This window comes from Balearica regulorum, chromosome 3 (assembly GCF_011004875.1).
Source record: "Balearica regulorum gibbericeps isolate bBalReg1 chromosome 3, bBalReg1.pri, whole genome shotgun sequence".
NCBI classification, from domain to species: Eukaryota; Metazoa; Chordata; class Aves; order Gruiformes; family Gruidae; genus Balearica; species Balearica regulorum.
In genome coordinates, this window is record NC_046186.1 from 83,252,427 (window position 1) to 83,280,147 (window position 27,721).

General features: G+C 41.5%; 3 protein-coding genes and 1 non-coding gene across 7 annotated transcripts in view; all 4 read right to left on the reverse strand.

The window, feature by feature from the left end:
- Positions 1-612: 612 nt before the first annotated feature.
- On the reverse strand, positions 613-8,579 carry TOMM20 (translocase of outer mitochondrial membrane 20). Its single transcript, XM_075748710.1, has 6 exons — positions 8,475-8,579; positions 8,300-8,444; positions 3,361-3,407; positions 2,560-2,641; positions 2,131-2,273; positions 613-1,022 (listed from the first exon to the last, which is right to left on the reverse strand). The coding sequence occupies exons 2-6, from the start codon at positions 8,421-8,423 to the stop codon at positions 978-980; spliced, it is 441 nt and encodes a 146-aa protein (XP_075604825.1). The 5' UTR covers positions 8,424-8,444; positions 8,475-8,579; the 3' UTR covers positions 613-977.
- Positions 7,419-7,553, reverse strand: LOC142601472 (small nucleolar RNA SNORA14). Its single transcript, XR_012835031.1, has one exon. It is a non-coding gene; the product is annotated as a small nucleolar RNA SNORA14 (small nucleolar RNA).
- A 717-nt stretch (positions 8,580-9,296) lies between the features above and the next one.
- On the reverse strand, positions 9,297-16,677 carry RBM34 (RNA binding motif protein 34). 2 transcript variants are annotated; one of them, XM_075748711.1, is made up of 10 exons: positions 16,348-16,675; positions 15,666-15,808; positions 14,374-14,593; positions 13,725-13,784; positions 13,112-13,155; positions 12,550-12,633; positions 12,268-12,331; positions 12,096-12,138; positions 10,391-10,509; positions 9,297-9,662 (listed from the first exon to the last, which is right to left on the reverse strand). In XM_075748711.1, exons 1-10 carry the CDS (start codon positions 16,633-16,635, stop codon positions 9,351-9,353), a joined length of 1,377 nt encoding a protein of 458 aa, XP_075604826.1. In that variant the 5' UTR covers positions 16,636-16,675; the 3' UTR covers positions 9,297-9,350. The 2 variants fall into 2 exon arrangements, with proteins under 2 accessions (XP_075604826.1, XP_075604827.1); XM_075748712.1 differs by lacking the exon at positions 12,550-12,633 and having other exon boundaries at positions 16,348-16,677.
- Positions 16,678-20,057: 3,380 nt separating this feature from the next.
- ARID4B (AT-rich interaction domain 4B) overlaps positions 20,058-27,721 on the reverse strand; it is a 90,560-nt gene continuing 82,896 nt past the window's right edge. For all 3 annotated transcript variants that reach the window (XM_075748715.1, XM_075748714.1, XM_075748713.1), the window contains 4 exons: positions 27,408-27,518; positions 24,458-24,673; positions 22,891-23,037; positions 20,058-21,835 (listed from right to left, as the gene is read on the reverse strand). In XM_075748715.1, the coding sequence (XP_075604830.1) occupies positions 21,705-21,835; positions 22,891-23,037; positions 24,458-24,673; positions 27,408-27,518 (605 nt within the window). In that variant the 3' untranslated portion in view covers positions 20,058-21,704. The remainder of the gene's footprint in view (positions 21,836-22,890; positions 23,038-24,457; positions 24,674-27,407; positions 27,519-27,721) is intronic.

A 27,721-nucleotide genomic window follows, 5' to 3' on the forward strand; every position in this document is an offset into this window, starting at 1 on the left:
TTTACAGTATCACGCCATACTGAAATTTTACAACACCCTTCTAATTCCATTAGCTTTAGCTAGTTTAGCCTGGGGATATCATCATCTTACCTTATCAGTGTGATTTTTTAAAGGCAAATGCCAAAGACTGTTAACAACCATTTTCTTCAGTCTTGATGACTAGAGACTGAAATGTTAACTGCCTATCTTGCAAAAAGGTTTCAAGCGCTCCAAAAAACCACCTTTGTGCTCTTACAATCTGCCTCAGGTTCTATTCCAAGCAGCTTTATTTCAGACACCTGCATTAACAGAACATTCATATTTGCCAGATACAGTTTTGATGGCATCACATTAGATGTTATTGTTCCTGACAAAAATGGATTTCTCATTCTTTCCACAGCCAGTCATCTATTACCATTCTGATTTGCATCTTGTTCTCAGGTGATCGGTTACTGTTTAAATGATCACATGTCTATTTTCTCAGGAAAAGACACAAGGTTTTAAACTTGATTAAAAGCATTGGAAGACCAGCCATAACATTAAAAATAAATTTTAATGTTGTAATTTTTTTGATCATTTGCTCTGACACCAAAATGTTCTGAAATTTAAAGTAGTACTATAGGGACACACAAGTGCAGATAAATCTTTATTGCCATAACTTTGTTTTTTTCAAAAATGAGCATTGGGTTTTTAATAGGTTGTAGTTTTATATCTTTATATGTACAACATTACAACTGCATATTTGAATAATAATGAAGTTAGTGATACTTTGATAACTCAACACAGTGTATTTATAAAATGAATTCTTATCAAAATACACTTTTCACTGGGATAATAAATAAAATCCTGGAAACCCACCTACACAAAGTTAATTTTAACTCTGGTAGAACCCGATGTGGTACACAGTCCATTAACTACTATGTTTGCCCCTTTATCCCCCTAATGATGCTCATCTTCTGGGGTAAGAAAACATTTTTTCCCCCTGTTGTGGTGTGACCTCATTCAACATCATCTTCAGCCAAGCACTGTGCACTTACAATTCTCTGTAAGAAGGAGAAAAACTCATTCACAATTACATAAAATTGACAATAGGCAACTGATTATCAAGCAACGTAATTTTACACTGAACATTAGGCAGTGTAATTACTGAGCAAACTGTTTAATATTAAAAATGGCAATCTATTTGAGATAAGTTTTTGAAGTCAGTTCCGTGGAAATTACGTACCGTGCAATGCCTAACAAAGCCAAAGTCAGATAAATAACATCCTGTCAGCCTCCGGTGATGACCTCTGTGTGGTTTTTGGCACTGTTCTCTAAGGAAACATTTTTGCTTCGTTGTTTCCCCAGCCCTTTATATTTTGTGCACCTGACACTTTTTCAGTGTATTTGCTAACTACATGGACCTTAAACCAAAATGTAACAAGGCCTGAGCTGTAAGGAGAGCTGGCTGATGCACAGCACTGAGTCTCTGCTTTATGTGAGGTAACACCATTAGGGAGTAAGAACATAAATTGTATTATTTATTTTACAATAGACTCACCTGCTAGCATATTACCAACATTACCTGCACAGCACTCAGTTTAAAAAGGGAGAGTATGGTATACACAGAGCTACAAACACTTTTATCATCAGGGAAACCCCCAAGCTTCAAAACTGTCATGTGTTCTGGCACTAGTTAACATTTTGCGTTTATAGCTGGCCCAGAAGCAACAGGCTAGCAAAGCAACAGATTAATTCTAATGGACTTTTATAGCATGCACAGACACTTGTAGATATATATAATTAAGAAAATAAAACTCAAGACCCAGTGCAAGAAAGTTACCGCTTTCCTGATCCCCCAACTTGTATTTGGGAAACTGGATCCACTTATAGTATCAGAGCTGCAGTCAGATGTCTCTACTTTAGAATAGCTTAGCATACCCTACACATGAGAGAAGGTTTGTATTTCTACTTTACCTTGTTTGCTATTAACGCAACATGGTATTTTTCATATACACTTTTTAATGTTTCAGGTGAAAAAAAGTTTCTTTTACTCTTACTGAACATACACAAAAAGCATATTACTAAACCCAAGACTCGTGACTGATGTAGCAAATAAGAGAAGTAGTTGTATTATTTTCGAACCAACACAACAGGGAACATTTCACATACCTGGCTGATTGTAGGGAGCTTAGTTAGAAGCATTTGAAACACTGGTGGTGGAAGAGTCTGCTGTAGAACTTGTAGTAGCTGCTGCGGCTGTCCACACACAGCAATGGCATTGGTCAAGTGATCAACACCTTTCTCATATTCACCTGTATGACAAATCATAATGTTTTGAAATCAACTTTCTTCCACGTTGTAAAGTATTTACATAAAACATCCCATTAACAGTGGACTAAATTACTGAGAATCAATCCACATTTTTCTTTCCCCCTCCCTTGCTGGATCTTCTGACCACAGAAGGTTAGAAACAAGTAAACAGATTTTCCTAAGTGAATTTGACTCCCCAAAAGATCTTAGTATATAGAAGTCATCTTCCAGCAAAGGTAAAGAATAATTATTTTACAACTTACCCTTCAAAAAAAATTATGCTATTACCTTGAGCTAGTAGTTCCTCGCCAAGCTGAATCTCCTCTAGGAAAAACTTCTGAACTGCTTCAGCATCTTTCAGATCAGGCAACTATAAGACACACAGTAAAACTGAAGTTGGCCCTTAAACATCAGTTAACAAACAAGTTAGCAGAAAACATTCTCAGCTGAAATCAAACACGCACAACACCATACTGTTACACTGAAATGGGAAAAAAAATTAAAAGTGTCACCACTAAGTTAAATGTAGGCAGAATGTTTTTGAAAATCAGATTCAGGTCTCGTATCATTGCATCACAAATCTGTGGAGAGACAGAGCCTGAAAATACCTCTACTCAGTTTACTAAGTACACAATTTTGTAGCAAATATAAATTCCAAAGTGCGTTATGTTTATTACAACTATATTTCTTACAATTGGTTAAGATAGATTTATCTTTTCTTCTGGGATCCACTGATGATAAGAAAAGAGAAATCAACTACTTATAGCAAAATACTATTAAGTTCAGTTACAGGTGTTCCCATCAATGATTTTTTTTAAGTCTGAAAAGTCCTTGCACATACTACAAAGAGGAAAACACTATCAAGTCACACAGTAAATGTTGTACTTTCTAGTACAAGGCCTCTTTCTGACACAAAAAAGGAACAACCGTTTCATATGGTTATTTGTGAGCATTAGAAAAAACTAAAGACTGCATATTTGCAGAAGTGTTTGTAATGCTGGAATCAAAACAGATCTTTAAACAAATCTTACAAATAATACAAATGAAACACCTTCCACAATAGCACTGCATTATTGAACACAGTATTACCTTGGAAAGCCCTGCTCTCTCTTTGGCAAGCTTCTGTTTCTTCCTTCCTGTAAGAATAAAAACATCTTACATTTTTAATTTGCAATTAAAAAAGCCTTCAGATTATAGTTCAAAACCGTGAACAAATCTAAGTTGTTTTCAAAAAAAGAAACTGGTAACATATTCCAAATCCTGAAGACTGAACACAAGACTGCAACCCACTCTCTGCAACAGAATATCATTTAGAGCTCTAAGGAGGGCTGGCAGTAGCACACCAACTCAAAATGGCAATTCCTCTCCTCCTGGCTATGGTAAACACTAACTGTGCGGGGCCTGCGGCAGAGCACACCTCATACACCAGAGGTGCGAAGGGAAGGGAATGAGAGTAATACAGGATTTCTCTACGTGATTTCTAACAACGACAAGCCACAGAAGAACTGCCTACAAGTCAAGGCTGTCTAGTTTTGAGCTATATGGTGCACCACCAACAGGAACTTTAGCAGGTCACGGTACGTACGCGTACTTTCTCAGTTGCTTTACAGCAAAGACTTGGGAACTAGTTAAATAGTATCTCATCACCCCACAGCAAGAGCAACGCTAAAGCACACATTTCTGAAATCTGAGGAAAGCAAACATTTACAGATTTAACTGCCCAACCTAAAGGCATAAAGTTGGTCTGCAACATAAATTTGTACCACTCCAGCAAAACTAGTGTAATTGAGATGATACATAGCTTGCTTTTAATGCAATTAGGCAGGAATAAAGGTATTTTATAGTAGCAGCTATTCATACAAAAAAGACTAATTATAGTAATACTGGTGATCTCCTTAGAATAACCATTTCTGTAAGTCATCAGTTCATCAACTGAAATAGTTACACCGATATAACTTTTAAAAACAGTCTATGGTTAAACAACTGTACTCTTACTACTTGTCGTCCATGTCTGCTTGCTGAACATCTATGTTGACAATGAACAACTGTCACACAGCCCTGATTTTTCTTTTGAGACAATTTCACAAGCTGGAAATACTTCCAAATATGACTAGCAGTTTTAATGGCAATGAGTTAAAAATTTGTGATTTTCCACAATGATGAAGACATTCAGGAATACTATTTCCTAGTAGTGATAACGTAACATGAAATTTATGGACAAGATCAAGTGTTCTTTATATTAAAGGGAGATCACATTCTAACTACACAGATCACCTTTTTACCTTCTACAATACCTTAATAACCCTCAGCACCTGAGTTTCTACAACTTATTGACCTGTGTACATCATTGTACAACATCATCTACAGAAAAATGTGTCATATAGAACTGTAGCATACTATAATTTTATCAGTATGGTTGTTTCCAATATTAAAGAGTTTCTCTCTTGAAAGCTGGTGCCTTCAATTAGCTCACTCCAAGTTTTCTGAAGCATTAATTTGCACAAAACTTTAAACTGCACTACTATGCAAACCACTTTTGCTAATACATAAAATCTTAAAGATGAAATAAAAATGGAAAAATAAAAAGTAGCCAAAATGTGTCACTATCAAAACAAGCCACGTTGCAACTGTGGCGCATCCAGTGAAAACATCAATGAAAAGTACAGCTTAACATTTGCACATGATTTTCAGGAGAAAACTGTGTTTTCTTGGTGTGACTGTGACATCATCTAAAATATTACAAAAGGTATCAGCCACCAGGTTAAGCATTCAGAGATAAAGAAAAAAAAGACATGCTGGTAACTGTAACTATTTAATAAAAGCTTTTGACCACTGATCACACACATATGAAATCATATACTTTAGCCTGAAAATAGTAAAGGAATGTGAAGAATCACCAAGATTTTAAAACTGAACACTGATCTACAGAATCTTTCAAGTCTGATTACTATGCTATTTTTCTTCCTCTTCATAATTCATTTTTACAGGCCTCTTAAAAGTCCACTAGCTAAACCAATTACGTAAAACTTCCCTCTTTTCTAAAGACATTATCACATTTTAAAAAAGGAGAAGGGCAATCTTTCACAGAAGGAATCTTAGTTGATACAGAAACGCACGTGAGTCCATCCAAAACACAAGTCTAAACAGCAGCTCTCGAACTGCACGTGACTTGCAGGTCCTTCAGGCACGGCTCTTGTACATGGGGAGTTAAGTTTTGAGCGTGAGCCAACGGATAACCTGACGCGCTGGCACGGGTTGCAAAAATCCCAGAGCTGCCCCAGCAGCTTCACGACCAGTCCCACAAAGGAGCAGAATGACCAGAGAGCTGTTTGCATCTTCAGCTCCCCCCCGTGAAGCCTGCCTACTGCTCTCCTCTCACTCAGCTTGTCCAGGCAGAAGGTGCTCTGAGGCAACGTTCAGTATAGTCTGAAATTCTGGCTGTCTCCGAATGAAGACATCGGTGTCTATACTTGCATACAGAACAGTTCTGGTTCATACATTCAAGAACAGGAATAGTAAACATGTCCAAAATCTTATCATAAAACATAGCTGTGGAAACTAAGCAGCTCCTGATCTTTGTTATCTTTTGGCCCCAACATTAAATATGGACATGCCCACCAAACTAACACGAAAACCTAAAATAACACAAAACCTGCTAAATAAATAAGATTAAGACATCTGGAAAACCAAAGTCCAGCACTTCTTCAAGCCTCCCAGAAAATCACAGTTTTTTTCCTGAAACCTGAATCTGGCCATGTCATTTTCTGTGATGGGTCTTTGCAACGTAAACTTTGGTCCTAACACAGCCCAAAGAGATGTACAATATAACTGAGATGGCAAAAAAAAAAATTGGTTCTTCATTTGTCAGCCTGTGCTTGACCCAATACAACAGGCAGTCCACGGACGTGTAGGATTTCCTGTCCTTCCCAAATTTAGGTGACATTATATCGCAGAGGCTGAAAAACAATCTTATCCTAAGAATGTTACTGGAAAAGATCTGCTGTAAAGGTGGTTTCTACAAGTTTTTCATCAAATACTCCTATATTGCTTGAGAAACAGCATGTTTTCATTTAAAGAACTGCAACTGTCTGCTGCATTGGACCTTTTTTGGGCAAATATTTTACAGCCCAAGCATTACTATCCAACAGTGAAAATGCTGTAATAATCAGATCAGCAGCAGCACTACAGAAGCATCATACTAAAGAACTAGTTACAGTACTGAAAAGTAAAAAACAAAACCAAATCCCTTAATATTATCTAAAGCCTTACAACTAAAAGCAGCCCAGTGTATCACGTCCAAGGATTAAGTCATACAGTGATGTCCTCCGAACGACAACAGCTATCCCCTATCAAACCACAACGGACTTTTTCCACTTTAAAGAAAGTGTTAATTCTTAATCAGAGCAAGTCTCAGGTTTATTCGGAACATTACAGAATAGAAGTTCAGATAATGAAAACAGTGCGATGCAAAAATCACTTTCGGTGCTTCTGCAAAAATCTTATGTAATCCAGTATTTTCTCTACTACACATTTAATATCATAAAAAGAACATGCCTGATTATGCAGCCAAAAATCGAGCTTGCTTGTGCAAGACAAGCACAAACCAGTTTACTATACTAAAATTCCCAATGAATGACTTGCACCGCAGGGCAAGAAGTACTTGGAAGACACAGAAAAAGCATGCATCTAAGATCCTACATACATGAGCAAGGGCCTGAAGTATTCGAAAGACATAATTTGCTGTGGAAGAGCTTACAGAAAGCGGAATTAGTAGGCCGTTAAGTGTCAACACTGGTCATTGAGCAAGTGCAATCCATTAAGACAGAATCAAAGTGTTTAAGTTACATTTAAATGTCAGGTAAATACACATTTTTAACCCATCTAGTTATTGACTCTTCCATCCATGAAACTGCTGATGATGTTATGTTTACGTGCCGGGAAAGTTTACCTTCACGGTAATTTCTTATCTTCAGATTACTTATTAAAGGAATACTACACACATTCCCATGACAGAAACAACCCAGCACAACAAATACCAGTTTATTTCTCACAATTCATTTGAGTACCATGGATGAATTTGAGTACCATGAGTACTCACACTTACAGTTACACTTCAAAACCTTCACCGATTATTAAAACATTTAAATAAATGTTGAAGATGTGAAATAATGAAGAGCCACGGGAGAAGAGCTCTACATTTTGGATTAATCACCAGTTTTCTCTGGCATTCAGTCTTATCCTGGAAGCCAATACCAGAGCTGCCAGGAGGGTTAAGAATGCAGTAGATAAAATACCTGAGGGCTGCTACCGACTCTTGCCTTACCACAGCAACAACTTCACTATAAGAGGCTGCGTTGCTTTATTTGATGGTCTTCCAAAAATCAAAAAAATAAACGTTGTCACGTAAATGCAGTGGTGGGAACAGTATGGCTGATCGTGTAGGATAACAAGATTTAAAAAAAAAAAAAAAAAAAAAAGGGATGCGAATTACCTCCAAGGCAAGCTTGTGATGCGGAAACCGCAAGTCACCCATTACTACACAAACTCCAGAAATCGCGGCCCGACAAGAAGATCCGTGCCCCGGTTTCGGTAGAGGGATGCCGAGGGGCCACAAACAGCCGGGGCTCGGGGCCCGCCCCGTACGAGCGCACCCGGGCCAACCCCGCCCGCCAGCCCCCGGCCCGGCCCCGCCGCAGCCTCCCGGGCCCCTTCGCGCCCTTCCCGCCCGGTAACCGCGGCAACGCGGGCTGAAGCGGCGGGGGCTCAAGGCCGCTCCCCCGCAGGGAGGGGGCCAGGCAGACCGACCGCTCTCTTCCCACCCCCCCGCCCCCGCCCCCGCCCCCGCCGCAGCTGTGGAGCGGAGGGGGGGGGGGGGGGGGCGGCGGCCGAACCTTGGCCGGGCCCGGGAGCACGAGAGCGCTGCGGAGGCGCCACGTGCCGCCCTCCCGCCCCCCGCGCGCGGGCCGGCCGGTGGAGGGGAGGCGGCGGCCGGTGGAGGCCGCGGGGAGGGGGCGGCCCGGACACTCACGCTCTCGCAGCCGGTTCTTGAAATTCGGGTCGCTCCGTCTTTTGCGGTCGAAGTAGATGCAGTAGCCGATGAAGAGGGCTCCGCAAAGGCCCGCCGCAATGGCGCTGGTCTTACCCACCATCATCGTGCCCGGCGCCGAGGGGAAGGGAAGGTCCGGTCCGGTCCGGTCCGGTCCGGTCCCGCCGCGCCGCCCCCCGCCCCCTCCCTCCCGCCGCGCGGCCGGCGCCGAGCTCCGCAGGCACCTTGGGGCGAGCGGGCAGCCAGAAAGGACCCGACCTCCCTTCCGCTGACGTCATCAGCCAGCGGCGGCAGAGGGCGCCCCCTCTAGTGCCTGCGGGGAGACCGGCCGCGCCGTGGGCGCATGCGCAGGCGGCTCCCCCTCCCTGCCGCCCCGCAGCCCCGGCCGCGGAGGGACGGGGTCAGCCCCGCACAAAGCGAGGGGCGCGGCGGGGCCGAGCCGCGCACCCCGCGGGGAAGCAGGGCAGGCCCGCAGGGATGGCACACAGGGCGCCCGGCCCCTGCCGCCTCCCGCCTCCCGCCCCGGGGAAGCACCCGCGCCCCGCCGGCTGCAAGGTCGGGAAAGGTCGGTCAGCCCAGCCGCAGCGCCGCTGCCCCGGCACCAGCCGTTCCCGGCCGGGAAGGACAAACTCTGGTAAACTGAAGCTTAACAGTTTTAAAAAAAACCAAACCCCAACATCATCTACGCAATGAGCTGCGTATCATCACGTAGCCTGCGCAGCAGCCGCTGCTTCTGTAGTCACTTAGAGCAAGTCCACCCAAACAACTCCGAAGGAAAGGATGCAGTTGCCGTCAGCAGCAGGACGTCAGCAGCAGGGAGGTGCGTTCCCGCAGCACCGCAACCGAATCACACGGCGCCGGTACCGCGACAGCGTGCGGGCACGCACCTCGTTCTGCCTTGGGGAGAAGCCAGAAACCCCAGCGTGAACAGTAACGACTGCGGCTCTGTTAGCAAACACAATTCGCGACAGAACACGCCTGTACACATCAATCTTTATAACAACAATGAACGCTTTTATACATTTGATTTTTATCAAAACACTTTGTTTTTCACAGCTTTGTTTCCAGGAATAGGCTGTTTGTTTTTCCCAGTTTTCTTTCTAGGAATAGTTTTTGATCTTTTTGGTTTAGTGCTCTTTAACGGGATTGCTTTTTCACCAACAAATGAATCCTTAGAGCACGTCTTGGTTTTTAACGTGGTATCAACTCTGTCCCTAGGAGCACGAGACTGACTCGGACTTTTCTGCGGGGCTTTCCACTTCTCTCCGCAGCGCTTCACTCGTATCTTCCTTCCCATCAGAACAGAGTCGTTGAGTTTCAGAGCAAGATGTACAGCATCCGTATTCTACAAGAACAGACGTTCTGCTTAAAAGCAGCATTACTTCTGCTTTCAAATTGATAGTTGCCTTTAATTCTTGTAAGCAAGATTTTACAATAAAGAGCACGCAAACCGCTCTATTTATTGAATGAGACAACGTCTCTGCTCAGAAACGCCAGCACACCCACACAGTCCGTGCACCGAGGCATAGATACTTGAAAATGGGTTATGGAACAGCTTACGCCAGATGCGAAGGACAGAGGCAGAGAGAGGAAGGAGAAACTGGGGGAAAAAAGGTATTGGGCTGCAGGAAATAAACTTAGGAAGATGAGGCTGGGAGACTGCCATGAGAAAGCGAGCTGTACTGAATCCAAAACAGAGAGCCAGTAAGCAAACCGGCTGCAGGAAAGAATTCCACTCATATTTTGAGACTTAAGAAATGGGAGAACATTGCAGTTATACCCAGCGAACTCGTCTGTCCCTCCTTTAAGCCTTTCCCTTAAAGTTAATTTCTTTCACCTCAATGTTTTTTTAACTTTTCTTTGTACACACACTACAATAGTTTGCTTTGCGTCTGCTTCCACAAAACTGGTCTTCCAAGCTGCTTTTAACATACACAACAATGCTACCGCTTAATGTCACACACAAATAAAAACAAATTACTAAAAAAAATTCTTTTTAAAGGCCATAAAGGCGAATCCCAATTCCAATTCTGAAGACCTCCCACTGTCCTGAAGCACGCCATTCGTACGTACCTCAAAGAGAACATAGCCGAAGCCTTTACCCAAGCCGGTCTGTCTGTCTCTCACAATTCGCACTGCGACTACACCTCCACAGACAGAAAAGTGTTCTCGCACAGCATCGTCACTGATGTCTGCAGGCAAGTACAATGAAACAGATGCCACAGCTTTAGAAGCCTGGCCCAAATCCAACTACGTTAAATTTACCAATTCAGGTACACAAACATATATATTTAAATACATATATTTATATATATATTTAGGTACACAAATATCAGTGGTTCAGAAAAATTCCATCAAGTTAACAATGTAGACTTTATAAAGGGCTATTTGCTTTGACAGTTACTGATTCTCTAGCTTTGAAGAGTACAATGTAAGTGACAAAGGAGAATGAAAATAAAGATCAAAATAAATTTTTCAAATAATTTCATTTATGGTTTGAACACAGAAATTAAGATTCATGCCACATTTTTGTAGCTCCTTCTTATGCCAGAATGTGTTTCTAAGAATTAATGCTGATGATAATGAGCTTGAGTTGGCAGTTCTTGAGGTCTAATACTCATTGACCGAACCCTGAATTTTAGCTGAATGGGGGAGAAGGGATTTACAGTTTCCCACCACAGCTGCTACACGATTAGTCTGATAATGGCTGAATGTGTGAGGCTTTGTCAGTCCCATGCCTATGCGAACGGACAATTGTGATGTACCGACACAAAAAATACAGGTTATTCTCTTTTCTGCGTAGGTATGCTTTATATTATGGTAAATGCCTTTACACAGATAAAATTGTACCTGTGATAAGGGGGGACTGAATTTAATAGTACAGGTTTAGTTACAGCGATGGGAGTTAGGTATGCTGACAGAGGTTCAAGCTGCTGAAGTAATTTTCAGAGCACTGCAAATGTCCAAACCGTTTTTTCTGCAGGATGCACAGAGGAACACACAGTACTGGCACAAGCTCTACACAACAGCCATTAGTAATGTCACCACAATCAGACTCGTCACCTATGCAGATTTTCAGACAGGTCAAGTTTTAGGCTGAAGCCTGTGTGTGTCAGCATTACTGTGAGCAGCACGTCAGGCCACAGGTGCCAGGCATGCCTTCATCCTGTGTGTTTACACATCCGCTCCACCCCCAAGTGAGATGCTCATCCCAAGCACCCAACTCCCTTAATACCCTTCATCTGGACCACGCCTGATGGTGATCCCTTCATCTACTGTCCAGCCTACTCAGAAGCAGCTGAACATTCATCAAGCGCTGACCTGAACTGTACAGTAAGCACCTCCACAGGGGTAACAATGGATTGCCAATAGCAGCCTGGACAGAGTCGCTCACAGCACCAAAATGAGAAGCCATCGCTGTGTATCACTTGGAAGTAGTTCACAAACAGGCACCAGTACACATTTAACAGTTTAGAAAGCTATGGCCTATGCAGTTTAGTCATATTTAACAAACATCAGGTGACAACAAGAACTACAAGTGCTTGCAGTTCTACCTACAATAAAGAAAACAATTAATCTGCAGAACTTGTCAGAAATTTACAACCCATTTAGGTGTCTCAGTTAAAAACCAAACCTGCTATTTAAAAAATTAATTCCAGCAAAAGACATTTAGCTACCTAAGCATGCTACCCTAAATATCAATAAATAAAAAACTGCTAATGTCAACACATTCTATAAATGTTAAGTAATGATGTTTAACAATCCATTTTAGACTTACCATATGAGAGATTTCCCAAGAATACAGATCGTTTATTGTCATGCTAAAGAAAAGAAGAGATGCAAGACTAAGATATTTATTACAGAAATAAACCCAACAACCCAAACAAACAAAAAAAAAAAACCAAACCCACAACCAGAAAAGGTGATTTCTAGTCACCCATCTTACTTACTGAACTGGCTTTTGATGCAATGTCAACCCTGATGTGAAATCCACTAGCAATTTCTGTTCCATTTCTTTTGTAGCCAAAAGCAAAAAGTTTTAAAACCAGAATGAATTGTTACTTAATTTACAATGTCACTGCATAGCATTATTCCAAAAGCAAATTTACTTTTAAGTTAGAAAAAACATTTTTTTCTGATTCAAGCAAAAGAGAGGAGGTAGTTTAAATTTATCTGTTAACACTGTAAATCTATCTCTTCACTAGGGAATGAGGAACAAAACTGAGACTTACTCCTTTAGCGCCTTAATTGCATCACATTCTTCTTTAAATACAACGTAAGCGTTAATGAACTTCGCATTAGGGTGCACCTTATGTCTAGAATGTGAAAAAGATGTGTATTGTTTAAATAATTCTGACAGTGTTCAGTCCACAAGCACTTACTGTTAAACACATTTATGCCTCCTCTTGTTTTGTGCACAGTAACAACTTCATTTCTCTTAAAGGTCAAGCTAGCCCCCTAAGTCCAAGGGAGTCCCACTGTACATCTTATACAGTCTGTGTATGCACCCTGATCAACTCTTAAATATATCCAGAGGAATTAAAGACTATTAGTGTCTTCTGCCTCCCTAAAAATACAGGGAATGCAACCTAAGATAACGAATTACTTACTAGTATATTGGGCACAAATAATTTTTTTCACTTATCAAGAAAACTCACATACACACAAAGGTAATTGCAGAAGTCAAAGAAACACAAAATTTAAAAATTAATATAGCCAAATATATAACAACCAACACTTGAAAATTCTTTTTGTCTTGAAAAATAAAGCACAAAATTCACAAGAGAAACCTACTTTATTGCTGCTAACTTTTTGGATAAAGTGTCTTCTGCTGGAACCTTTAAGATAAAAAGAACTTTAGTGAAGTAGGCCTACTGTCAATTTATCTCAAGTATTTGTTTTTTGAAGACAAAGAGGAATTCAAACAGGTCCCATTCCCACCAAAAGCAATGCAGCCAGTACCGTGAGTAAATGATGTAACTGTCTATTCCTAGAGATGATCCAGACAGACCTCAGAATTAGAGAGCTTGCTTTGACTTCATCTGTTGCGTTTCTTGAGTTCCAAGACTGTAATGTCCAACTATTTTACAGAGTATACACTGCTTTACAATTGATGTGTCTTTGTTACCAAGATTTAAAACAGGTAAGTAATACCCTAGCTAAATGAGCAATAAAAAAAACATTCTTCTTACAGAAAAAAATACAGCTCTGATGGCATGAACTGCTGCTACAGGGAGAATAAAATGTGACGAAAGGAAAGATGCATCTGTGGTGGCTCTGCAGTAAAACCTCCAAGGATTCTTCTAATGGCAAAAATACATATCCAAACCCACTCTGAACTAATGAATACTACCCTTTAAGATCAGAAACATAATTTTGTTATAGAACATTAGAGGAAATAACCTACCAAAGACCGTAATCGAATGGATTTTATTTGTCCATACTCTTTAAAAAGAGATTTCAACACCTAAACAGAAGATATTACAGTTATTCAATACATTTTTGCATCTGGTAATAACAATTAATGTTGAATATTTATTAGTAAGATTGTTTTTACACTATTTTTGTTTTATTTATACAAGGTTTGTTAAAGGGCTACTAAAAATAGGCAAGTAATTTGTAACTGTTTCTGTGTTTCTTGTGGTAGCTTCTTATTTTAGATTTGCAAAACTGAATTCGTATTCCTTACTATGGAAGAAAGTATAAATTTAACATGTTTTATGCAACAATCTGACGTACTATTTGCATTCAAAATTAGAAGCAGTCTCTAGTTTTGTAACTGTAGTTCTCATTTATTAAGTCATTTTTCACTGAAAAAAGAAACTAACCAATTGTACTAAAGAGCGAGCAACTGCAGCCACTGCTGTAAAAAGCCTAACTCCGGTAAAACAAGAGATTGCTTCTAATGGTTTCTGATAATGAGCATTAGTTCCCACTTTCTCAAAAAGCAATTTTAGTCACAAATACGTGTGACTTCTCAGCTGGAAACCTCCTCTCAAACTAAGGACTGTTGTAATTCTTTTCATTCCTTTAGCTGATAGAATCCACTCACATACCTGAACAGTACAGTTGACAGGCAAGTTTCCAACAAACACTGTTCTTCTGTTTACTGTGTCATCAGCCTCTTTTCTTTTCTTTTGTTGTTTTACAGTAATGCCTGTATCTGAATTAATGACACTTTTGGTGATGGCATGAGAAGCCCCCTTTTTTTGCTTTGCTTTGTTTTGAAGCAGTTTTTGCTCCTCTTCTTCGTCTGCCTGCTCCAAAGCGCTCTCTCTTATCAGAAAAAGACAAGCAAATTACAATTGATGGGGGAAAAAACCCAGGGCTCTCAAGGTCAAAGAACTGAAGCCTCCAAGATAAATATTTTAACTTATATTTTAAATTAAATTCAAACATAAAATTTCAAACATTATTTTGCTTATTATGCATTAAACAAACATATTCGGTAACATGGAAAGCTATTTGCTGTCCCAAGGACATTGCATTCACTATTAAGTAGGTGTAATAAAGAAAGAATTGAGCAGTAAATCATTTGATATCCTCTAAAATTGAGGGGGGGGGGGAGAAATTTGCCTTTGCATGCTAGAACAAAAGAGAGATTTAATTCTTCCGGGTATCCAGGGCACTCAAAACAGACAATCCTTTGGGATCCATCCGTACACTAACAAATCTCTATCTATCCAAACCTGCCGTAACAGCATGAACATTAAGCAGAACTGAAGAAACCTCTGGAAGGCTACGGACACCGAAAAAGCAAACAAAAGTTCCATGGGCATGGAAGACGCAACAAGGCAAGCGCCAGAGAAAGGACATGGTGTTAGCCTCAAGTTACAATCAAGGAAACCTCATTATCCAAACTTAATTGCACAGAGACTAGCTTCCTGCCTGCACTGACAGCGTTTTGGTTTAACCCTGCCTATTTAAGGGAATGGACAGCGTACCAGAGGAGTTCTGTGTCACAGCAGAACGAGTGTGATAAGGACAACTAACTCCACCTGGTACCTTGCTCCTGATGAAACTGCCTCTGCTCCTCTGACGGCGGGTCTGCTGGATAAAGGCAGCTACAGTTAAAAAGCATCACCCCATGCCAGAGAGAACCTTTTGTCTAAATCTACAGCCTCTAGACCTGTTACCTCTCTCACAAGGGATTTGCGATTCACAGACGCAGAATTTCTGGGGCACACTACAGAGAATCTTCACAATCTTCTTAAAGATAATCTTCTTAAACACAAAGTTTAAGACAAATAGTAGGATAAGAACTTTATTGCCTCACTGAACTCATAATGGTATGATTAATCTAGATGCTGCTTTTTAATGTTACTGTAAAAAAGTATCATCTACTCACCTGTTTGCCAATTTTTTCTCTGCTTTTGAAAGTTCCTTCTTTCTGGCTTTCTTTGCTTTTGTAGGAGGTTCTTGTATGACAGGTGAGCTCTGGTCTTCTGACACTTTCTCCACTTCTTCTGTATGCTTTCTTTTCTTATTTTCCTTAAAAAAAGTTAACTTGAAAAAAACCCCCAAATTCTATAAAAGTCCTACAATTATTTTATATTTTGTCATTTATTCGGAACACCGCTAACAGAAGCCATCGACTGCGAGCAGCGGTGCTTCCGACCCCCAGGACTGCCTGCTCACCGCTGTGCCCACCCCACTGCTCTCACCCCACGGCATTTCCAGCCCTGAGGGGATCACCACGGGGACAGCACATCGCGACAGGCGACCGGCGGCCCTTGCGCTCCAACGACTCACTGCTCGGGTCCCACGAGGCAGCACCCCGGGATAACTGCGCCCCTCGGGAAGCCGCCTGCCCTCCCGCCAATCGCCCGCCACCGTTATTCGGCCGCACTCGGGCACGAACGCGCAGGCAGGAGCTAACCCCTCCGCTACCAACGACACCCGCCGCCCCCGCAGTGACCGGGACTCTGGGGGCAGAGCACCCACCGCCCCACCGGGAGCGCCGCTGCCGACCCGACCCCCCCCCCCCCCCCCCCCCCAGCAGGCCGGGAGGAGCGCGGCGCGTCACTTACCCCCGTCACGGCCACCAGTACCGGAGGGGGGGCGGCGGCGGCGGCGCTGAAGAGGCTCGCGAGGGGCGCGGCGGCCGCCCCGCCCGGCCAGAGGCTGCCCGACACCTGCCCCACCACGTACTCCTCCGCCTGCCGCCCGCCACGCACCGCGGCGGCAGCGCGCGCGCGCCCGGCGACGGCCGCCCCGCCTCGCCCCCGCGCGCGGGTAGGGGGCGCGATGAAGGACTCCGCCGCCACCGGCGGGTCCTGCGCCCCCCGCGGCTCCGCGCCCCTCCGGCGGGCCCTCATGGCTGCTCACGAGGTGAGGGAAACAGGCTCTCGGGGCGCGTCACTTCCGGCGCGCGGGGCCGGAGCGAGCGAGCGAGCTCCCCCGCTGAGGGGGGGGCGGCGCTGCCGGCGGCGGGACGGAGGTTGTTACCGGCGGGGCCGCCCGCGTAGCGCTCCGTGAGGGGCGGGTGGCGAGGGGCCGGGCAGGGCGCCGTGCGGGGCGGCAGGCCCTCTCCGCCGCGGCGCGTAAGCCCTTCCCAGGCAGGACGCTACAGTGCAGCGCGGCTGCCGGCTCCCTCTGAGAAGGGAGACTGAAATCATTCTGCGATTACCTCTGTCTTCTCAAGCTGTCTCCACTTAAAATCACTTCAGTGGTTCAAAGTGCCACAAATAGTTACAAAACAACGTCGCTGTTGTCTACAGAAAGAAGAACTTTCTTGGTCCCGTGTTGCTGTGGCAGTACTTCTTACAGCGTTCTTTGTCGTCATGACTGCTGTCCAGCCCACATCCAGGATGAAGTTCAGAAACCTCAACCAAACACCAAACCAACCACGCAAAGCCCCCGTTAAGGTCTGTGCAAGATGTTCTCGTTGCCTTTGAGCGCAGATTAAATGCCTCACGCTCCGGCAGCGCCGCTGCTGACAGCCTGAACTAAAGTCTACAGGCAGGGGCTTACTCGAACCCTTTCGTTAAGGTGCACAATTGCCAGGGTGGGTGACCTCACACTTAGGTTCACAGGCAGAAAGGACCCTCCTGCTGCTGCTCGTGCAGCCCCTTCTAAAGTCACTCACCTTGAGACAAACCTGTAAAAGGGTTAGAAAATGCAAAGGGAGGAGGGGTGTAAAGAGCAGCCAAAACAGAATGATGCCCATGACTTGTTGACCTGAAATAAACTCAGTAAGCATCACAAACGAAACTGGGTTATAGAAAGAGCACAGAGCCACAGGTAGTTCAGCAGTTATTACTTAAGCAGTCTTTAAGTTATTAGACCACCAGAGAGATCATCCCAAAACATCACTTTGGGCAGTTTCCTTCTGGATTGTTTCACCTGTACCTGGGATCCGCAGTAGGCTTTTAAAGTATGTAAGGATTTTTCTGATGAAAACCCCGTGAAACTCAGTACTTCTCAGGGGACTTGAGGGCTGTAACCTGGGGGGACACGAAAAGGAGGAACCAGTGGTACCTCTTCGTCCCAGCTTCACTGTGTAGCCAGTAGAGGTAAGTGCTCTGGATCGTCTTGCTGCTGCAGCTACATGGATGGGACTGGATAACTGATCCAACTGGAAAGGAACCTTTTTTGTTAGGTTAATTCTCAAACAGATTGTTTTCCAACTCAGGCCACAGTGCAGCTGATGCATAAGGAGGTTTGATCTATTACTCTCTGACATTAGGCACCTAACTGGGATCTCCTTTTAGGCCTGCCTGTCCAGAATGTAATTTTAAATGATAGATGATGTGATAATAATTGGAAAGGCATAGAAAATTACCAGGCACTTAAAGGCTGAAGCAAACATGAACAGCTCTTCCGTTGCAACTTTTTATACACTTTTTGAACTGCCAGCGGCAAAAGTTTTGTTGGCACCCATGTCCAACTGAAGGCAAAACAAGTAATCCGGCTATGAAATAAAGGTAAAGTGTTAGTTTTGACACATGCACCAGGCATCCCATGTCTGGCCTCCTGGATGCCAGGCCAGGTAGGGACCCTCATTGATGGGGTCAGCCCAAGAGAATACACAAATTTGGAAAAACTGGCAGGTGGCTGCTACACTACTTGTATCGGGTTTTCCAATCTATCTTCGCACAACAGAGCATTTTTGTAGTCAAGAGGTGGGGCAGAACAGGCTGACCCATTAAAATACATCAAAATTACATTGGGCAAGTGTTCAGCCGGCTGATTTTGGAGACTCATAATTGCCGAGGCTCAACAAAAGGCACACAGCCTCCAGGAACACTGCCAGCGAGTCGGTTAGAACCCTGTGGTGACAGGGAAATTTCACAGCATGATGGAGACCACAGTTAAGTACAATCATTGGTGGCAACTAAATAAAGGGAGTGGGGAGCAATGCAGCCAGCCTTCAAGGCATGCTTTTCTCTCAGCATATGCGGATAGTCTACACTTTCAGCTCTCCTCACACAACCAAGCATGAGACAGGCAAACCTTGTTCTGTTGCTTAGCCAAGGTGTAAAGGATAAAGGAGGAGTACTTTGTCTCACCTTGCCTTTCAGGTCATGGCCTGAGCAGACTCTCAAAGAGTGCGGGTACAGCCAGCAATCACTGCTGGTGGGAAACTTTCTCAGGTGTAAGCGCAGCGTGCATGCTGAGCAGGGAGCACGCCCGCGTTCAAAGCTGCATTTCAATGTGTAACCTGAAAAGTTCAGATTTGACTCACTGGAGCATGGGATAAAGTTGCCCGGCTAACGGTTTGCCAAAGGTACCTTCCTTTGTAACCACTGGGACACAAGTCACGTGAACCCAGAGAGTACCATTTGCAGACACACTTCACAGAAGAGGTGCAATATAAAACATCCAGAACAGATTTCTGACTAGCCATTAAACTGCATGAGAAGTATAACAAAAATTAAGTAATACCTGTATTAAAGAACAGCAAAAATCCTATTATGCATAAAGTCAATATGGGAGCAGGGAGGTGCTCTAAAGTAGTCACCTCTAAATCCTCTCATAGAGCATGAGTCAACAATTGTCACAAAGCAAAAATGCTGCCACTAAAACTAAGAGCTCATCAAGAACCAGTAGTGAGTGGAATTTGCTCTTGCTTGCCCAGATGTAGTTCCCAGGTACATCAACACTAGTTACATCTACTGAGCCTGAAAGGCAGAACTGAACTATTTTACAACTTGGATTCTGCTAAACCTAAACATATGTAAATATCCTCCAAGTCGCCCCACTGAAATTATTAAAATTAGTCCTATCAGTCTCAGATCACTGGTAATTATTAACACAGTCAATGCTTCCAAGGTTTATCATGGTTTGTCATTTATCAGGCTCATCAGTAATCTATCATTTTGCAGGTGTAACTGTATTTTGGTCAACTGAACTAGAGCCAGATGGGATGTAAGGAGATAACACTAAAAGTTTTATTCCAGTTTCACTTCCGCTGAATCTGAACTTGAGGCAGTCGATATCAGAAGTCAGCAAATATCTTCAAGGGCTTGCTTTTACAAACTACCTGAATCAAAATTCATCTTTATTTCAACCGGTGCTGCCTTAAAGGTGTCAATGGGCCAAGCTCTCCCTTTCAGCTGAAAAAGAGGATGAATTTGAATTAATTGCTAAGAGGAAAACTAGGCCAGCGTACCTGCTCTAGCTTACCTTCATATGCCTATTACACTATATCAAAGATCATTTGCTAAACTGATTCTGCAGCTTGATGTCATTTTAATGAAGACAGTATGGTTGCTTAATTAAACTGTTAGAAACAAAATCAGGGATTCACAAACTATGGCATTTTATTTCAGAGGCCTTTGCTTACATTTGTACAATATATTACATAATTCTCCATTTTCTGCAGAACCTAATATATATTTTATAGCTTTTCTCTATAAGCTTTTCCTTCAATGTTTGTCAACAAATTTTTACAGTCCTGTACAATTCTGAATACTTTGAAACCATTTTCAATAAAATCAGTTAACCTTAAGCACACACTACGAAGACTGAAAATGCTTTTCTTAGAAAAGTCAAATGTAAAGGATTCTGACACTCTAGCATCTACAAACAAAATGCTTTGAATTCTTACATGTTGTATTGCCAGAAAACAAAGAAAAACATGCCAGCCCCTATTTCCCCAGGCAAAAGAAGTACACAGAACTACAATTAAAACAGTAAAACAATCTGTACAATAAAGTACTGTGTATTAACAGTGCCAGGTATTAAATAGCTTGAATGAACACTTCCGCAATATACAAATGTCTTACAAAGGTATATAATTAACAGGAGAGAGCTTGGGATCCATACAACATAAAATCAATACAAGTGAAAACAGTTTGAAGTTGGTTTTGGAATTTGTACAAGGCATTTAAAAAATTAAATGTCTACCACTCAGCTAGCTATTTATTTTAAAAACAACTACCCTTTTGTGGCAGTGTTCATACCAGCAACCACAAATTATAGCCTCACACCTTACTCCATCCTGAAGTCCTCTCCTTGAAGCTTGTAATAAAATAAGCATTACAAATGAAGTATTTGTTGCTTTAAGGGAAAAGAAACATTTACAAGAAAACACAAAAATATAACTGTTATAATCCATTATGAATAAATATACACTTTAAACTGGCTAAATACAATCTTTATACATTAAGATTTAATACAGTTTGTTAGCCATTTTCTTCCTTTTTCATAATGTATTTTATCAAAATTAAAAAAAAAATACTGTTTTATAGAAAAATGGCAAAGTACAGTAGTTTCATTCCAATTAATGGGTTCTTAAAACCCAGAGTAACCTATTTAAGCCTAATTCAAACCTGTAAACATTAGTCAGTCTTTTTTTGTCGTTTAAAGGAATCCTCGTATTTGGTTATCAGGACTGATGTCAAACATCCTACTAACTGCAGGTTTTGAATTGAATACATGTGCTTGACGTATACAATTAAAGCCACTATAAGGTGACTTAGCAGTTAAAAAACAATTAGCTTGTACAAATGAAAATAGGTTCAATATTTGTCATAAATAAATGGAAAAATATCAAATGTTCCAGCTTTAACAAAATACCAGGGAATACAGTAAGCCTTACCACATTTATTTAGATCAACCCAACAACTATATGCTTATTGTACTGTCTGTACAGGCAGTGAACAGCCTCCATTTGCCACAGTGGAAGGCCTTCGAGTCACTAGACTTACAATTCCCAGACAAGTTGGAAACAATTATTGCTTGAGGAAAAGCAGTTTGTTGTACTTTTTCTTCATAAAAGTGCACTTAAGTGCAAAGTTAGCTTGTCAAGAAACAACTTTAAATACAAAATAGTGCTTGTCTGAATTTTGTGCCACTGTGCAGTATAAAAAAAAAAAAAGGAAAAAAAAAAGAGTGGCCCTCAGCAGCCATTAAGTGCAAAGTGCTTTGGCAAGTCCTGCTGTCACCTGCACTCAACTGACATTCCATTCTGTGATGAACTTGACATAGAAGGTTCTGCTAAAGTTAACATAACTGCAGCTGTAATAGAACTAGAGGAAGGTGATGAGGAAGATGATGATGTAGTAGCAGCACCTGCACAGGAAAATACAGGTTATAAAAATTTACAAAGCAATAAAAATGTTTTTCCATTCAACAACAAGCATTGGTATACACTGACTCCAGCAACTAACACCTAGTAATAAAAAAGAAAAAAGGCTCCATTCCCTAGCTTTTGCGGGAAATGCTCTGAGAGACTGCTTCAGGTGTGTGCAAGACAGCATGGCACTGCCCCTCGCAGCCCTGGTTCATTGGCCGCCCAGACCACAGGCCCAGCCAGAGGATGGCAGCGCTCGCTCCTGACCCGCAAGCACCGTCAGCTGTTCCCTTTCTTCCCTGTGGGAATCTGCGCGGGTAGGGCCTCGTCCCAGCCCTGAATCTGCACATACGCCCTTGCTCCGGCAACCAAGCAGCAACTGCAATTCCCACGTGATGGTCGCAGCCATAAAATCTTACAACACATGGCATTTCAGCCTTTCACTCTCAGTGAACTCTTAAATGTGCACGTTTACACAAGGCATGGAGAAAATAGTCCTGTTAGTGCTGCTAGAAGCAGGCACACTAGAACATTCCCTACAGCAATAGATAAAGCAGCTTTAGGGAAATGAGAGGTTTCATTGATGGTCTCCCTTAAACTCATAAAAATAAATCACTTATCCTAAAAGGGAAAGCACTAGACACACAAGCAATACTATAGTAAGTTATTGTGTAACTTGAAGAAAAGTTGTAAGTTTTATTAATAAACTTACGTTGCTCACTGCTTTGAAAAGTTTATTTTTCTGTATAAAGTAGTTCTGCCTGAATAGAATTAAATAGATTGCATGCCTTTTTCATGTTTTTCCCCTCATGTAGTCACTAGATATCTGAACCGTACCTGCTAAAGATAATAAGTGTATACACTGTTTTTAAAAAAAAACAAACACAAAAAAGCCCCCACTCCTAATGGCACACATCTCCCTAAAAATTACCTAATTCTTGTTAACACCTTAATAACATGACATACAATTTAGCTCTCTTGTCCTGGTTTCAGCTGAGAGGGTTAATTGTCTTCACGACACCTCTAAAAGTAGAATTCAGTTTGCAACACTTACTTTCCCGCTCTTTTTTCTTTAAGCGCTTTCTTCTTCGGTCAATGGAAGCCACCTCAGATTTCAAGGACAGGTAATGTTTCCTGATTTCCTGCAGTTTCTCTTGGAGAACTGTTATGCGCTCAGCGCTAGTCAAATTTTCCAAGTCAGCTGCAAGTTAAACAATCTCTGTTAATTATCATATTATCATTTAAACTACTGTGGGGTGCAGAATGCACTTCAATCTGTAATGAAGGTAGCACTAAAGGACCAAAAGGCACAAGTATATTAGGCTGTGGGAAGATGAGGAAAGCTCAGAAACATTGCAAGTGTCTTAGTCCTCTGCAACAGCAGGAAATGTGTTAAATAACACTCCAAAGTCCAACTTCTGCCAAGCAAATTTAGCATCTGCAATGTGGCCAAGGTAGAAAGAAAGGATCAAAAGTTCTTTAAATGTGTTGCACAGGAAATTTGCCCAATGAATCTCAGCAGACTGGTAAGTGGCAATAAGGACCTACTGCGTTACACAGTCTCAAAGAGCAGCAGAAAGTAACTTGACAGTGAAGAAGTACTAGGAAAAAAATACTTTTAAAATAGAGTAACACTGAGATTCAGGGCTGAAGAGAAAAAAAACCACACAAAAACCCCACAGGGTCAGAATCTCCCACTGTAGAAACAGCTGCTTAGGTGGAGAATTTTCTGGGCATGAAAGAACACTGCTGGCAAAAAAAAAAAAACAACAAGAAAACAAAACAAAACAAACAAAAAAAAGCAGCAGATGCGTCTACCCAGTGTGCTGTGCCAGCTCTTTCCTGTTGCTACACAAGGAACAGCAGCCTTCACAGAGTCTGGGACAGAGCACAGAAAAGTGTGCAGCATAATGCTCTGAGAACTTCAGAAACTTGACATACACTAAGGTCATCTATGAATACTGAATGAGATACTATGGATTACTTTAAGAAGTAATTTAAATGAGTCACACCACAGTTTCAATTTGACCTTTACAAGCAAAGAGAAAGCAACTCATGCAATGCTATACATCCATGGTCGATACTAAGGGGAACAATTTATTGCTGACTAGACAAATACCCAGACACTGTAAGAGAGAAGGTGAAAAAAAAGGCAAGTTTTTGTTTTAAAATAAATATTTTCAATTGATTGCTTATTGTTATATTCAGGAAGAAGGCAAAACAGAAGGGGAAAAAAGTTACAAATCAATCATGTAAGTGTCTGAATAATAACTAGAGAATGAGGAATAAAACAGCCAGAAAATGTCAACACAACATGCAGATATAGTGGATAACATTCATGCCAGAATGACAGGTCTGCACAGGATGGCAAGAACAGCAAGTGAGCATAGGAGTCATATCTAGAAACAGTATTGGAAGAGTGCGATATAGGCAGTTTCCTGCACTGCAAAAAAAAAAAAAGGAAGAAAAAAAATTTTTTAAATCAGGATTTATCACAAAATTAAGCAAACTGAGGATGGAATAATTTTACAGGAGAAAAAATCAAAACACACAAAATTCAAAAAGTCTTCTTATACTATACTGCAAGACCACACTAGGCATGTTTTGAAGAAAATACTTACACATTTGAAAACTCCATTTGTAAACTTTGGGCAAACGATTATTCTGTTCTTTGAGATCAGACTCCTTCTCTCCATTTTTCCCGCATTTCCCTGGAGATTGTGTTCTTGCGGGTGATTTGGTTTGGTGAGATTTCATGCCAGTAGAAACCGATTTTGCTGACTGAGACTTGGACACACTTTCACCAGCAGATAGTTCTTCACTGTCACTGCTGTTTGCTGAAGAGAGAAGAAGATGCATCGTTACAAAACAAAGCAACTTTCCTGCCCAAAACAAAGCTTATCAGAAGCTGCCGCTGTGCTGATTTTCACATAACAGGAGTTTATGTGACAAAAATCCTTTTACTCTAAAATGATATCTGTCCTGATATTGAAGCTTGGCACGTAGCTCTTTGCATCACTAGTGCCTAAAGACTAGACCACAAAACAGGTCTATAATGGGGCCCCTCTCATTCTCGCATGCTGTGAAAGGGAAACCTGGTACTGGGAACACTATCCAGTTAGTTGCTGTGCAGGTAGATTCACAGCTGTTTTGTGGACCTATGGGAACCAGACAGAGCTCAAGGGTGGATAAAAGTACCAAGCTGTGGCTCCACAACGCATCCTGAATACTGTAAACGTGTTGCTGAAAGTGTGTGTGCAAGAACCTAAGGTGGGGTGCGGTAGGGACACGCTTCTTGTAAGGAGATTCTTGTGTACAATCCAGCTGCTCAAGGTCCATACAGGGAAGGTACACTCACTCCGAACGGTTCAAGACAGCATCACACTTGTTGCTTTAGAACCATATCCACAAGTAAATTGCCTACATTAGAAAATAAGGCAAAGAGGCAGTCCATGTATCAATGTAGGTGCAAAAATTATCCATGTATTTCTGGTTATGGGCCTGTACTTTTTCTAAAACAGTTAGCAAGACTGATCGTTATGTCAATCTATTTTTTTAATATTAATTTCTAATACAGCATTCGATATATACAAACCTCTATCCTGTTTTAGAATTTACTAGCTACAGAAACTTTTCACTGAACTCCTAGGACTTGTGTAGCAGAAATGAGAGCAAACAATTGACCTTTTCCTTAGCTGTATGTCACCTTTATTTATTTTAGGTTTTCTGTGCTAAAATGACTAGCAATAACCTGAATTTGCATGACATCATCTACAAAAATCCTCAGACTTGATCATCAAATTCTTTAATTGCAGAAAAACATCTTTAGCTGACCCAAAATAGAAGAACTTCACCTCACACTTTAGCTATAAAGCAACAGGCGGAATTGAATGCAGTTTTCTAATCAAACCACCCAAAGGAGAGTAACAAAACAATCTGTCTAAAAAGACATGATTTATGAGCAATGATTGAAAGGATGAAGCTTGTTTAGCATTACAAAAATAAAACTGGGTGGAAGCAGGGGCAAGAGATTATAATTCAACAGAAGTCTAGTGAAACTCTGAAATAAAATGCCTAAGGAAGCTGCAAAATCTCCGTTGTTATAACTGGTTTTGAAAACATGTTCAATTAATATTTATCAAGAGAATCTTATGCCTCAGTTGTACCTGCCCTAGGTGTTGACTAAATGAACCCTGAAAGTCCCTTTTGGTTCTGGTCTTTATGATCTGGTAATCTATACTGGAGAAACCGAACACCAAGACACATGTGAAATGAAAGAACTTCGGCTGGCTGCAGAACTGCTGGTGTCTGCTGGCTTGATGAAGAGGCAAGAGTTGAAGCTGCTATAAAAGCAGATTTAACTGGTATACCTGAATTTGCAATAAGCATTTTTTTGCTCACAACTGACTACATTTTATCTATTTATTACCCTTATTACATACAGCACTGCCAGAAGTCTAACTAAAAGAGTGCATACACACTAAGGACTGTACACGAAACAATTCTAGCTTTGAAGTGCTTGCATCCTGACAAAGACATAGGTTGAAAAAAAGGAATAAATTCACCAAATGAAAGGCAACAATGGCAAGGCTAAAAATGGTGTATTAGTTCTGCAAATTCAGTTTGTTTTGTTACTTTAATTCCTGGGGTGAGGGAAGGAATAAGGATTATGGAAAGAGGAGATTAGTGAAATGGAATGAAAAAGGATGAGAGAATGTGAAGAGGAGATGAATGAACATGAAGGATGGGTGGGGTGAAAACAAATACCAGACCAGAAAGTACAGACTTTTAGTAAAAGCTGTTAAAAGAAAGAGAAGGAGGTGGGGGGGAAAGGGGAGGGAGAGAGAGAGAGAGAGAGAGAGGAAAAAAGCCATAGCATATGCTTTCTATCCTTCAACTGCGCGTTTTGTTTTTTTTTTACAGCTATCCTCCCAGCTTCACTCTCCAGCTGACTGTTCCCTGGTATTTTTTATTAACAGTGAGATAAGGCAGTAATTGATCTTGCTGACTCCTGAACACATGTGCGTATGTTTCTCTAATACATCTCTGCTTTTATTAAGCTTCTCTTCCCCAGTACTGTGGCTTCTACTCCAATTAGCTTCTACAACTAAAAAAAGCTGCAAAAGCTGCATTATTTACTGAAGATGTAACAGATGATATAGAAGAAAATAGAGTCTATATTTTTCTGGAATTATTCTTGTATTTGCTACCAGAAGACATATTAACCTCTAAACACTCATCTTGCAGAAAATACAAAGTACCATTTCATCCAGGTCCCCTCTAGAACATGCAGCTATCATGCCAGGATTCCCATCCCAATTCTACCAAGTGTGAAATACTCGCTCTTTAGTCTTCTACATGATATTAAGGACCCCTTAGAAATATGCCCAGCAATAACACAAGACATTTAAAAACACTATGGCATTCAGCAAGAATAGTTTCATCATTTAAACGGTATTAAGAATTCCCCGATGAGAACATTTTGTCCTAATACATTTTTTTTATTTCCAGACTTCATCTACAATTGTTCAAACAAATGACAGTACTTTTACCCTGAGCTGCTGGACTTACTAGTTTTACTCTTCTTTTTGTTGTTCACAGATGTTTTGTGGCTTCTTTTCTGCTTTTTTGAGGAGCTGCCTCCTCCCTGAGCATCTTTAAGTCTTTTTTGGCCTGTACAGACTATAATTGAAAAAAAGAAAAAAAAAGGAAAAAAAGAAAAAAGGAAGAAACAGAAATTAAAGAGCTATTTGCATTCTGTGTCTTTTTCTCAAAGTCTCAAAAAAATCCACTTCAGTGCTTAAGTTTGTAGACAACAATGCGGCTGTTCCTACCTTTCCTTAATACAGCTCAGCTTTCTACTTATATTGGCAAGAGATGGTGAA